The sequence below is a fragment of the Coloeus monedula genome (genome assembly GCF_965178545.1).
Source record: "Coloeus monedula genome assembly, chromosome: 6".
Classification (NCBI taxonomy): domain Eukaryota; kingdom Metazoa; phylum Chordata; class Aves; order Passeriformes; family Corvidae; genus Coloeus; species Coloeus monedula.
The window spans coordinates 2008199-2022019 of record NC_138786.1 but is presented as its reverse complement, the minus strand read 5'-3'; the positions used below and the strand labels follow the sequence as shown (position 1 = coordinate 2022019).

At 46.9% G+C, this 13821-nt stretch overlaps 1 protein-coding gene across 1 annotated transcript; it reads right to left on the bottom strand.

The window, feature by feature from the left end:
* Positions 1-5759: 5759 nt before the first annotated feature.
* On the bottom strand, positions 5760-12735 carry LMO2 (LIM domain only 2). The gene is made up of 4 exons (XM_082282789.1): positions 12680-12735; positions 12404-12581; positions 9557-9772; positions 5760-6703 (listed from the first exon to the last, which is right to left on the bottom strand). Exons 1-4 carry the CDS (start codon positions 12684-12686, stop codon positions 6484-6486), a joined length of 621 nt encoding a protein of 206 aa, XP_082138915.1. The 5' UTR covers positions 12687-12735; the 3' UTR covers positions 5760-6483.
* Between the last annotated feature and the right edge of the window lie 1086 nt (positions 12736-13821).

Here is a 13821-nt window from a genome sequence, read left to right as displayed (position 1 = left end):
AAAATTAAAAATGGGAGCTGTACGATCCTGCGGTGACTCCAGTGAATCACACAAACATAAAGACAGTTCAGCAGTCCTTTGAACAGTGGGGGATTTACATATGAACTGTTAACAAATGGCATCTTTAGGCTTCACAAGAGCGAATCTCAGATGAGATGTGAGAGATGACAGGGAGGGATCAGAGCCAGAACTTCAGGGAAATGTCTGCGTGAATAAACTAAGTATTGCATGGCAGCTTGTTGGACATTTTAGTAACAAATGGGATCTCTGACAGAGCACAGCATTGAGCTGCCTGCTGACACAAGGAAACAACAGCTGAAAAAATCCCAGCCTTGTTAGGGCCACATAGACCCAGGATAAACCAACAACGCCTCTCCCTAATTTCACACAGTGGTAAACTAGCCTTGGCTGCTCCACAGTCAAATGAAGTCCAAGGAATCTCCAAGAATCAACCAACGGACTTCATCTGGTGCTTACAAAGCAACTGGAGCCTGCTCCCAGCTTTCATCCTTCTGGGCCATCTCCCACGTGGATGCTTTTGCCTGCATCAGTTGCCTGAGGTTATCAAAAGGCCATGTCCGGTCCTCCCCGCTCTGAATCAAGGTGCTCTGTGGCTTCAGGCTTGTCTTTGGTTATTAGCAAATCTTTTTGCCTCAGATTCTTAGTTCCAAAACAGGTCTGAAATATTTATGTATGTCTGGAGAGTTCAGAATCCCACTTGGAGCGCAATGTTGATAGACTGGGCTTTTTTCCTCAGATCAAAGATTCCGTGTTGACACAAACTGGCACAGCCAAGTTTTATTCTTCCACAGCGTTGCTTAGCTCCAAGTTGGTTTTCTATTCATATCATCCTCTCACATAAATCAAATAGAAGATGCTACTACAAATGAAAACATTCACCTGGGAAAGTATAAAAAATAAAGTTTGTTTACTTTAGAGATCATGGATGGCATAGAAAGGCACGATTCTTGCCTCAGGAGTATTTCTAATTTCACACACTTCCAGCGTTTTCACTGTGTGTGATTCCCAATGTCATGAGATGGTTCATGGCCTAAGGGATGTGTGAAAGACTCTGCTGAAAGAGGCTGGAGGAATGAGACCCTGCTTGCTTTGTGTGGGAGCTCAGGAGGTCTTCCTTTACCTGAGGAACATAGAGAATAATGAGGCATCCCTGGACAAAACTCCTGCTATTGAGTCTTTCCTGACCTGAAAAAACCCCACGTGTATGACCCAGACAGCAGCTCACTTTTCAACTCCACACTGTCCTTAGGTCATTAGCTGAGATTGTTAACGAGGCGGGCAGTCAGTCACGGCTGCAGTGGTGGGGTTTTTTGGCTCCCAACTCCTCGAGCCAGAGCACGTTCATCAGAGCGTGGCAACAACAAATGACCGAAGTGCTGAGCTGGATTTGGAGAGGCAGCACACAGATAAAAGCCTCCAGAAGCCCTTTGCAATTCCCTTAGTCATCCATTCCCACTGAAAGCTTCTCTTTGGGACTTTCCAGGAGGCCTGGTGCGACCTTTGGTCATCCTTTTGGTCAGAGCTCTTATCTGTGTAGTGCAGACCCGGCCTCTTTCTGCTTGCACTCCTCCAAAGCAGTTTTGACCGGATAAACAAGCCGTATTTGCTGATGCACGTTTCCTTATCAGCTGGACAGCACGCTTCTCGTGCATGTTGGGTCACACTCGCTGCTGGGCCAGCTCCAAGAATTCCAGGGTGGCTGCATCACGGCTCGTTTGGCGCTTGCTTACAGCCATGGACTGCAAAAAATCCCAGCCACATTGTGATGGAGCCTTATCTTAGAGCCCACCAAGAGTTTCCCGGCGTTGCAAAGCATCTTTAGGTTGATGATTGCAGGTCTTGGGTCTTTTTCATGAGATAGCAACATGGTAAGCACCAGTTCGGGGAGCTGTCACCATGCCAGACTGAAGACTACCTGCCTTATTGAAGGAGAATTTCACTTTATTGTGATTGTTTCTTTAAAATACAAGTAAATAAGTAAAGCATTTCTGTATCTCAAAACCAGCTCACAGCTGTTACGAATTACATTGGTGAAGTTGCCTGAGACAAGATGCAAGACACATCTGAGGAGGGGAGAAAACCAAAACCCTACGAATTTTTACCAACCAACCCAAGAAGTTGCAGACCTGAAGAGGAAACATCTCAGGAATCACATGAAATATAGCTGGTACAGAGCTACTGGACTACAGAAGGAGTTATTTCTTTTGGGTCATGGCTTTCAAAAGTTATTTCTCTCTCAACACTGCAAAGCAACAGCTTTCCATCACCCTAGTCGCTCCTGTTGCAACATTCCTTGTTGCCTCTCCTCCAGTTCCAGCACCTTCACAGGAATCAACCTTCTTGCAGCCCATTCCCCCTTGGTTACAGGTTTTTCTGCCTTATGCCCAGCTGTAAATGTAACCAGAATATGCCAGATACAGAGCAGAGGTGATCACAGAGCACTTAGTGAAAAGTGCACTCAATTTTTTCATTAAAAAAAGAAAAATCTCTTCCCTGAAAATCTTTAAAAAATCGAAATTTGTCATGCATGGCTTGCTCTGGGGCAGGGCTTGTGGCTTAAAACGGGAGCAAGAAATACAATAACACATTAATTAATGCTTGCGAGGCACTTGAAAATGGCACGTGGTGTATGCTCCTGCAAACCACATTGATTAATTACCATCAGAGATCTGCTGGTGTGTTAGGAACCTTTCCGAGATGTGCCTTCTCATTAGCCTGGTACAAAGCAACCCTCAGCAGGAGGGAACAAGTTGCTTCAAACACGGTTCAACTTTCTGCCAGTTTAATCTTCATCATCTCACTGACAGACTTCTGAATCTTAATTTAATTATAGTGCCTTAAATGTTTTGCGATATCGTATCCCAATCTCTCTGTTCTGTGTCTTTTCATGTTTTTTTTAGTTGTTGCGGGACAGTGGAATAGATTATTTTTTCCAGTGTCCATTAAAATTCCCTTTGCCTGCAGTGCAGTATGTGCTCCATAAAAGAGATGAACCTGCTGCAAGTGAAATAAGCTGATGCTGCACTGTCTTTTTAGAGCAACAAAAATCTTTATAGATTATTTTCCCGAGTGCCATGAATCTCCTTCAAAGCCTTAAGTCACTGATACCAATTAATAAACGTAATAGTCTCATTTTCAATTCATATTCAGGCCGTACAGAGCGTGTGCTCTGGCAGATGCTTGAAAGCTTTGCCTTTCAGAGATAAAATGTTACCTTGTGTGTGATGGGGGTGCCAAAGGGGGGGTGATTCAGGAGCAGAAAGACCTGTTAAAGTGCAGCACCTGAGGCCTCCTTGTTTTCTGAATTTACAGTCTCAGGCTGGCAGTCGTATAAATGAGTGATGCTCTCTGATGTTCTCTTCCAAGCAGGCAACGAAATTGGCAGGGAGTCTTGGGTTTTGTGCTGATGTGTCCAGAATTCAAATAATTTCATTCTCGGCTATAATGACAATTGGAGGCAGAGTATTACCTTGAGAAAAGAGAAGGGAGAGACGGCTTTTGGATCCTGAATTGAATTAACAACCGATTCCCATTTACTCTCTCCACTGAAAACTCTATTATGCAGGGCTCTTATTGCCCTTATTCAAGGGCAGGGAATTAAAAAAGTGATATCGATGGTAATGCTCTCATCTTCCTGCCATGACACTGAATAATGGGGACAAAGAAGGGGAGTCTTGACGGATGATACGCCTTTTAAAATACTGCTGATAGTGAAAACACGGAAAGGCCGACGCATTTGAGTATCAGTGATGAAGTCATATTCAGATTTTTGTGCTTTTTGCTTAGGACTTTAAATCAGCTTTGCTTTCATTTCTGTGGTTGTTTTTGGAACATTTTATTTTCTTGTTGTTCCAGGAGAGCGTCCTTACTGGGAGGAACATAACTGAGATGAGGTAAAGTGTTGCTTACGCTAATTCCAAGAGAAATCTGCTCTCTCTCCTCCTGGACCCGGAGAGCAAGCGTTGGGAATCTGTCAGGGAAAAGTCCAGCAACAGACTGGTATAATTGTTTGGGTAGAGCAATACTGCTGCTCAAGTGGAGGCTCTTCTGGCACTTTCCAGTTCAGCTTAAGCTCTTCCTGAAGTTACACAGACTGAATAAAACTGGTGGTCTTATAAAAAACATGATCCCCACTGTGGACCCTCCTTTTACAAGTAGGTCTAAAAATATATTGCCCTGTGTAAACTAGACCTTACACAAAATAATGAGTGCATTTGCATTAGGAAGTTTTATGGAATAAGTGAGAACATCTCCATTCTATAGGTGGGTAAATGAAAAGCAAAATATTGAACTGCCTTGCCAAAAGTCACTTTCTGAGGTGAGAACAAAACACAAGTTTTGGTCTACTTAGTGCAAAACTACAAGGTCTCCCTGAACTATTGACACTCTTCCCTGATCTCGGCCCAGATTTAAATGATGCCCCCTGCATTAAATTTACAGTCAAAGTTTTCTGTGTGGTGGAATAATGAAAATCAGCCCTGTTACTGCTCACACTGTGTGTACGTGTGACACAACCTGAAGGACCATTGTGCACCTCCACCCTAGCTCAGCATCCTGTGTACACCCACCAAGCTGTGTAAATGAACTCATTAATTATTTTAGGCTTTGTTTCTAGCTGGACCGAATATTTGCAAGGAGCCACTGTGAATGAAGAGAGCTGATAGCTGTGTTTCCCTTGTGCCTCTGCTGGCAGGAGTTTAGGCTAATAATTGTAATGATAACCAGCTGCCTGTGGCCTCCAGAGGTCAGCATATCACTGGAAAACAGCTAAATATCATCACCCTCAAACTATGCTTTCCAAGCATGGTCTTGTTAAGTGTAGTTTCCAGTTTCACTGGTAACAAGATTTAAAGGCTTTGTCCCCAGCTCTACTTGTGACAACAAAAGCAAGAAAAGAGCTCTCAGAATATCCATTGTAAAATGCAGAACATTGTCACTGATCAGTGGATGGGACATCCCCTGGGTGACAAGTTTATTGAGAATAGTCAAGTAGATATGCATAGGTTTTGATGCTACTCCTGATGTGTCAGTAGTGATGGAGTGAATGGACCTGCCAAGCACCTCCTGCGTGGGTGCCAGACTTGCTCAGTTGTGGGAAAAGCTTTTAGTGCCTTTCAACACAACTTGCGGTTCTAGTCCCACTCTCAGAAAGAATAATGTAGAACCAGAGATGAGAAATAAGAGTTTATCAGAGGCATGAAACAGCTTTCAGGAAAGAAGAAACTTAGACTATTCACCTCAGGAAAAATAAGTTGGAGAGAATGTGATATAATAGAATGGTTTGGTTTGGAAGGGACCTTAAAGATGACTGAAATGAATTATTTCTAAATACATTTATTGGCTCTCCTGATATTATCCTGGATTCCATAATCCAGAGCAAAATCAGGATGAGCTACCTTTCTAAAAGACACAAGTCTTACACAATTCCCAAGATCAGACAGACTCAATCTGTTGCAAAACACCCAGAACCAGCCTCAAAACATTCTTGTAAACACCAAGGAGCCTTAGTGTCACACAACACTAATTTGTCCTACAGCACAATCTAATTTCTTAGCGTGAAGAGCACAGGATTTACTGAGCCCTCAGTGTTCTCACATTTGTGCTTTGAAACAACCTGAAGTGGATCCAGGTGTACACAAAAAAAGTAAAATTAATAATACAAAAAACCCAGCACAACTCAAAAAAAAAGAGAAAGAACAACAGTCAAATCTTTCATTATTTTTATTAAAGCTGCAGAGTCTTACTACACACAACAAATATTTTATTGATATAATCTAAGTTAATAAAATAGTTGAACAACTCTTTAGATTTATATTTGTATATAAATGATCTGGGGAACATCTCATCTTGAGACAGCAGTGCCCGAAAACAACTATTCAGCAGGGTTTTTAAAAGAAGAGTTTGGGACTAGAGGATGCACTGTTCATTCTCAAAGGAAAAAGAAAAATTCCATGCAAAAATAACCCCCACCCTTCTGCTGCTTCCTCTCCCACCCAAAGCGTGAGGCCATATGGAATGACCACGTGAGGGATGGCTCTTTCCTTCCAGCATTCCTCGTCACGCCTACTGTGGGAGCTTGTCATCTAAGCTCAGTAATTAAAACAAGACAAAAAGAAAACCGAATTGCACAATCCTAGTCTGCAGGTGACAACGTCATAACATCTCTTTACAGAAGTCCCTATTCTGTTCCAGTTGGGAGGATGGGTTATGGTGCTGTGTCTGTCCCCGACTGCCAGCTGATGTCAGTTACTGTCCGTACTGTGAACACAAGTCAGTCTAGCTACTATTGCTTTGCTCTCCCTCCTTCACCTGGGTGTAGTTTACATTCTACGGAGCACTGCCTGCCAAGGGCCGACTGCGTGGTGTTTCCCCCCCGTTCCAAAGCCCACAGCTCAAGGGATGACATCCTCGGTGCAGCTGGGCCCGGGAGGTGTCTGTCACAGACCGCCAGGCACGTCCACGCTAGATCATGCCGTTGATCTTAGTCCACTCGTAGATGTCCTGCTCGCACACTATGTCCGAGTTGATGAGGAGGTACCTGTCCCCCACACAGAAGTGCTTCTGGCAGGCGGCGCACTTGAAGCACTCAAGGTGATACACCTTGTCCTTCACCCGCATGGTCATCTCATAGGCCCGGATCCGCTTCTCACAGGAGGCGCACAGCCCGTCCTGGCCAAAGAGCCTGGAACGACAGGCAGAGAGGGAAAACCGAATCAAAACGAGAGCACAGCATCCTTGATCCATTAGGACCAGTGCTGAGTTAGAGGGAGTTCACATGGAAAGCTGCCAAGCAGAACTGGAAACTTTGCAACAACCAAAATTGAAACAGAAAATCCAAGGTCTTCACCTTGGATAAAATCACAGAATGGGTTGGAGGGAAATTTGAAGTCCATCCAGTTCCACCCCCTGCCACGGGCAGGGACGCCTTCCACCATCCCAGGTGGTTGCAAGCCCCATCCAACCTGGCCTTGAACATTTCCAGGAATAGGGCAGCCACAGCTTCTCTGGGCAACCTGTGCCAGGGCCTCACCATCCTCACAGGGAAAGATTTCTTCCTTAATATCCAATCTAAATCTACTCAAATCTATCAATATAATTGACTTCTCTGATAAGTGACCTTATCCTGAACTGGAGGAACAAAGGTTCCCCAGAGCACTGCCTGAAGTTGTGCCATACTAACACTTCCACTTCTGTGATCAACAGAAATTACCTTTCGTTGATCATTTTTGCCTTTCTTAAGCTGTTGCTCTGTAGTTTACGGGAAGGAGTTGAGACAAGTCATGGTCTAAGGCTCTCCTGCCTTTTGTCTGTGCCTCCACACTGGAAATGCCTTCAATCATTTCTATATCCATGAAGGCATTCCTGATCCATGAAGCCGCTCCTGATGGGTTTCAGGACACATTCTAAGACCTCCTAGATACCTATGCTAGCCCAAACAGTTTTATGATGTGGACTGCTCTTTAATCCACATGGAGAAACCCTCCTGAGGGCCTCATGATACTGTCCATGAAAAGGAGCCTCTAATGAATGCTCTGCAGAGTTTAAGTCAAGGCAGTAATAAAGAAGCATGAATATATTGGTATTTTTTTCTTAAAAGGGAGGAATGCTACAGGTGATGTGTTCAGTGTATACACCCATTGAGTTTGACTTCTGAACTTCCATACTAATTCTAGAAAGAGTTTTTCCACCTCCCACACGTCTCCTGCATGTGCTGGGCCTGATTTACATCATCTTCTGAACTGGAAAAAGGATGTCTGGTAAATTAAGAGACCTTCAAGGAGAAAGGACATAATTCCTTTTGTCTACCAGGAGATGTCAGTGTTTACTTCTGCCCAGGGAAAGTAATGCTAAGGTTACACAATGGTTGCCAAATTCTTCATTAATGAGGGAAGATATTATCTGTTGCATTATTAAATAAATAAAAACGTTGGATTTCACTGCAAGAAAATGCATTAACTGTACTGCCATATTTCCTGTTGCTTCCATTTTAAGATGAAAAGTATCTGGGAAGTGTAATTAACACCGGATCGCTGCTGGATTTACAAGTGGTCCCATTAGCAGAACTCAGTCCTTAATTTCTGCTTGGCAAAATTCCCATCAGCAAAGTTCAGGGACAGCATAATTAGGAAGTCCACTGAGATTTTGGTTTAGTTTTTATTGGCAGGTAAGTTAGCCTTCAGTAAAAAGGCTGGAAAAATACCAAATATCATTATTCTGTTCCACAAACCTCCCTGACACATTAGGGATCCATGAGAAGAAATGGAACACAACCAGCACAGCAAAGATCGATACATTTTAACCAGGAATGTAAAGATCCTTTGTTATCAATTTTTGTGAAATATCTTAGTCTCCAATTAGTCCCTTACTTACAAACTTTGGCAAAACAGGCAGGCAGAGAGTTACTGATGAAAACACCCATAACAAGTGTATTTGTAGGATCTGGTTCTGCAAAATGTGCAAATTCTTGCTTATTCAGCACCAGGCTTAAGAATGCTAAAAACCCAAATGATCTTTCACCTCTTAACCTGGGTTTAAACACCTTTCAGCTCCATGGCAATGCTGGGAGAAGCACAGAACTCCTTAAAACCATTCAGGGGAACCAGTTCATTGCCAGCTCAGTGGGAGACTGCTGGAATTCAGCCCCTTTTCCCAGTTTCTGCTTGCCAGAATGCCACACTGACCCTGCATGGTTCACCTGGAGCTATGGGGTTAGGTCTGTGCAGAACGACAGATGCCAACAACTCTGAGTCCTAGGAGTTCTTTCAATATCCTTCACATTATCAAATAATTCTGCTTTGTCCACAACATGTTAGCACTGCTTTCATTTCCATTAAAAATGCTTTTTTTCTCCCCCATTTTTTAAAGATTTAGCTATAAACAACTCTTAAGTTGTTTATCTAACCAGCACAGATAATCTCTAGTTTTATCCATCACTTACTGAAGAATCCCAGCAATACTATAAAGCATCTGCATATGAATCCCAAAAATACAAGGATGGGCTGAGGAAGTTGGGGCTGTGCACCCTGGAGAAGGCTCTGGGGAGACCTTAGAGCCCCTTCCAGTACCTAAAGGGGTTCCAGGAGAGCTGGAGAGAGACTTTGGACAAGAAATGGAGGGACAGGACAAGGGGGAATGGCTTTAAAGTGACAGAAGGGGTGTTTAGTTGGGATATTGGGAAGGAATTCTTCCCTGAGGTGAGGCCCTGGCACAGGTTGCCCAGAGAAGCTGCAGATGCCCCATCCCTGGAAGGCCAGGTTGGAGGGGAATTGGAGCAACCAATTCCCAATACTGGAAGGTGTCCCTGCCTGTTGCAGGGGGGCTGAAACAAGAGGAGCTGTAAGGTCCCTTTCCAACCCAAACAATTCAGGGATTCCACGACAGGAGCCCATACTGCAAACCTGAGCTTGCAGACGCTGTTACACCCGTGACTGCTGCCAGGCTTTGAGAGCCATTCCAAATGAATTCCTTATTCCTAGCTGTAGTCAGTAAACGATGGGAAGGAGGGGGGCGGGGGTGTGAGGAGGGGGATGCCTACCTGAGATAGTCCCTCCTGCAGAGCTTCCTGCCCAGTTTGTAGTAGAGGCGCCTGCCCACCTCGCCGAGCCGGCAGCCGCACAGGTCGCAGCTGAGGCAGTCCTCGTGCCAGTACTGGTCGATGGCCTTCAGGAAATAGCGGTCCCCGATGTTCTGCTGGCACCCCCCGCATGTCAGCAGCGACGGGGGGATCTGCAGCACCTCATCCACCGGCTCCCTGCGGGAATGAGACAACCGCTGGGCGAGGGAAAGCCACTCCAAAGAGCGTCCGCGCGGGAAGGAGAAGGAAAAGCAAAACAAATCGCAAGGTCGGACAGGTTAGGACAGGGATTGTGTCCTTGTTTTTGCTCATTTGCACCAGGACTAAGAAAGGCACCCAAGGGATTTCACACTTTCCGTTGGGAAACGGAAATTTGGAGACGAAGTTTGAGGGTGTCGCTTCTCAGAACAGCACAAAATGAATAAATACAACAGTTGATTCTGTTGCCCGACTGGTTTAAGTTTCGCTGCTGGTTTTAATAAAGCCAAAATTTTACCTCATGTTGCTGCAGGATTTCTTTTTTCCCTTAGCCAAGGACATGAATCCCCTGGGATGGGTCTATGCCAACATCCCTCAATTACCTGGGATTTACACATCCATGAGTGAAAGGAGGCACAAATCTTTATTGTGATATTAGCACTGACTCTATGCACCTTATGTTGCTCCTTTTTCTAAAAAGCTCGGAGATCTAGGATAATTCTAATAAAAGAAGTGAGAATTTTCTTCAAAGCTATGCTCTTAAGAACTTCTGTGTCTTTTGGGGTAATGTGTCTTTTTTTACAAAAAAAAAAAAAAAAAAAAACCAGCAAACAATTAAAAGAATAGTGCCTGAACCCAGTTTTGTAATGTATTGGGCTTCACCCAAACCCCAGAGAAGTCAATCAAAAAAATCTACTGGATCCATCCCTTAAGCACTTGATTCATTTCATTTCAAACCTGTGGCTAGTAGAGTGGACCCCAAATTTTTTCATATTATTGGATCAGTGTTCCAGCACAGAGTCCCCAAGCAATTTGCTTCTGTCATTGGTCTGTCCTCCCCTGGGCTGGTGGGGGCAGAGGAGACCTACACTGATGAAGAAGCTCTGCTCCCAGTTTCCAGCAGGCAACAGGAAAAAAATTGTATTACTCCTGCTTATTTACTGGATCAGCAGTTTTCTGGGCAAAAATTACCTTCTTCAGCAGGGAGGAACGACCTCTGGTCAAGAACTTCTGGGCTGAGAAAGTGATCCTGCAGTTTTTATTTAGGCAAGCTGAGCCCTGAGATATTATCTGGTTATATTCTGCTCTGGTTTCTCCCTTCTAAGTTTAAACTGCTGGGCCCTGCAAGTTATGCCGTAACACCCCTGTCCTGCCAGCTCTCCATCCTGTGAGTTTTCGTTAAAATCACGGGGAACTCATGATTAGGCCCTACTTTTTCCAAATTTATCCTTTTGGGCCGCGTACTCCCTTTCCTAACACGTGGGCTCCACGCTGACAACTTCTGAGAGCTTTCCAATTGAAGGAAGCACACATCATTATCCTTTATTATCCATTATTTGAACCTCTGGAGCGTACCCCAAAATATTTCATCTGAGGGGTGTTTGGGAATCCCAAGCCAGGTTTCTCTGAGAGCCCTAAGCTCCGGAACAGCCCGACGGATGTTTATGCAGAACAGCATTCCTGGTTTATGCATTAGGCTTTTGATGTCTGTGGATTTCTAAGCCAGCACTTAAGCCACCAGAACACACGGCAGGTAAATAAATAAAGATTTAAAAAAACTTTGTAGTTGAAAGCTGGACATCATTAGGAGCTGGGATTAGCGTTTCTTAAAAAACAGCATAAAAGAAAATGTACCATGTAAAACATCATGGAATGAAGTGATTTAATGCCCAAAAGCAGCAGTTCCCATGTGCTCACTCCGGGCTCCAAGCGATGGCATTTTTAGTATCTCACAGGAAACAAACCACGAATGACTCAATTTACTGAGAGCGATGTTTTAAGCGTTATCTGGAAACGGAGATTTTATAATTTATTTCTTTTTTCTTCTCTCTTATCGCCATCCCAGACAAGCCTAAGTGCAGTTAATTAGCACGTACGGGGCTGAAGTGACCCTGGCTCCGTGCTGAGCTACCATCCCTGGGTGTGCAGCACAGCCAGCGGGACAGCGGGAGCACAGCCCGGGAGAGAGCCTGGATCTGGGCACGGGAGCCGGTCCCTTCCCTGAGTGGGAAATCCAGGGAGGGAAATGCTCATCTTCTACACCCCGTCCATCAAGTCGGTCTACATGCCCTTAGCAGAACACCCAGCCCCCACCAAAGCTTTCTGCGAGCTCTTGGAAGTTGCGTTATGAAAACGTGGAAGTTGGGCACCCGCAGACAACAGCCCTGACCTTTCACTGATCGGCTGCAGCGAGTTGGGCAGATCGGGGATGGGGTACAGAGGGTCCCTCGGGATGGAAAACCTTCAAGCTTGGGAAGCGGGATGCTCTCTCTCTCGCCGAGCATCCCCACCACCCCGCGGTGGGATGAGCGAGTGGGAGATGCCCTGCCCGGGGGTAATTGCGCCTCTCTGCTCCCGGCTGCTCCTTCCCACAACTTGGGGGGTTCTCCCCAAGCTCCCCCACACGGTCAGCCCCGCGGGGCCGGGGCAGCCAGGTGTCCCCGGTGCGAGGGAAGGGGGCTCGGAGCGGCGGGGGCTGCCGCCGAAGCCCTCCGGGGCTGCCGGGCACACAATGCCGGCGGCGGCTCCGTCGGGGGGGACGGGTGGCACCGGGAGGCGAGCGGGGACGATGGCGAGCGGGGTCACCGCGGAGAAAAAGCGCGCACTTACTCGGAAGGATCGAGGCTTTTCCTCTCGATGGCCGATGACATTGGCAGGGCCGGTTCCTTTGTGGCGTGCCGGTGGTGGGCTCTGCCCCCGCCGCCCCCGCAGAGGCTGTCTGCTCGCGGAGCCTTGTCGCCAGCCGCGCTGCCCCGCCGCCCCGCGATGACATTCACAGGATTTCCTCCTGCAGCACCGAGACAGAGAGAGACACACAGGGGCTGGGGCTGCGCTCCGGCCCCGCACGGCCCCCCCCCCGCCCCGCACGGCCCCCCCGGCGCTGACCTCCCATCCCCGCCGCGCTCCCCCCGCGCCCCGGCCGGCGGGGCCGCTCCCGCGGCGGGCGGGGGGCGGCGGCCGCGGCCGCCACCGCGGCTCCGCGCCCGGCGCTCAGCGGCTCTGCGCGGGCAGCTCCGCACACGCTCCGCGCCCGGGCGGCAGCGCTGCGAGCGGCGGCAGCCGCATCCCCGGGATTATTATTACTCCGTGGCTCAGCCCCGGCTCTCTGGTTTCATTTCCTTTTTCCTGATCACGATTCAAATACAATAGAAGGAAATCACACTTAAAGAGACAGCTGCCCGTTTCTTAACTGCACTCCTGGGGATTCGGCAATACAAACAGCAGCATCACGACTCGCTGGGTTCCTTAAAGAGACAGAGCGGGGCTCCCCAGAGCCAGGGCTGGGGGCTGCCGAGGCGTTCTCACGTTATTAATTCCTTACTAACGCTGTTTCTGTGGGCAGGCAGGTGGGCGACCTGAGAATGATCCCGAGGGCTGAAAAAAAATAAGCGCCTGGTTCCGGATTGTGCCGCCTTCTCAGCTGCACACAGGAGCGGCACTCACCATCCCTCTCCTCGCCCTCTCCCTCTCTGACATGAGCACGCACATGCCCACACGCACACATGGGTTTGTACGGCACTTGGAGAGCCAGAGGTAAAGATCCCAAGCATTATTTGTCCACCCAGAGTTCAAACCGGTCAGCTCAGTTGTGTCTCATTTATAGCCCCGAGCGAACATTTGCTTCCAGACACCCCCCGGTTCTTGGCAAGCTGTGTAACAAATTTACACCCTGACACCGTGTGATCCTAATGAGCTATAAAAGCCAGAGAGTACCAAGTATCGATCTGTAATTAATCCGAGAGGCTAAAGATGGGGAAAGTCTTGCCTGAATATGTCTGTTTTCCCTCCCGCCCTTCCTCCCCTCCATCGGCACAGCACATCCCGGAAAGGACTGATTTACAGCGCCGGAGTGAAAACTATTGCAGCAACCCGAGCCTTTGCCAGTCTCTGTGGCGTTAGACACTGGCCCTTGCTGGAGGCAGAGTTCTGGATGAGATGAACTGCTTGCCCTGTTAATTCCTTTAAAAACAGCAAAGAAATATCTGTAATAAAGCCCCGGAGAGCAGTAGTAGCAATATTTCGCGTCT

Excerpts from the sequence above, each read along its gene's own strand:
- LMO2 (XM_082282789.1), bottom strand. Across the intron at positions 9,773-12,403 it reads AAAAGCCTCGATCCTTCCGA|GGAGCCGGTGGATGAGGTGC; the intron begins GTAAGTGCGCGC and ends TCATTCCCGCAG. Across the intron at positions 6,704-9,556 it reads TGCAGGAGGGACTATCTCAG|GCTCTTTGGCCAGGACGGGC; the intron begins GTAGGCATCCCC and ends CTGTCGTTCCAG.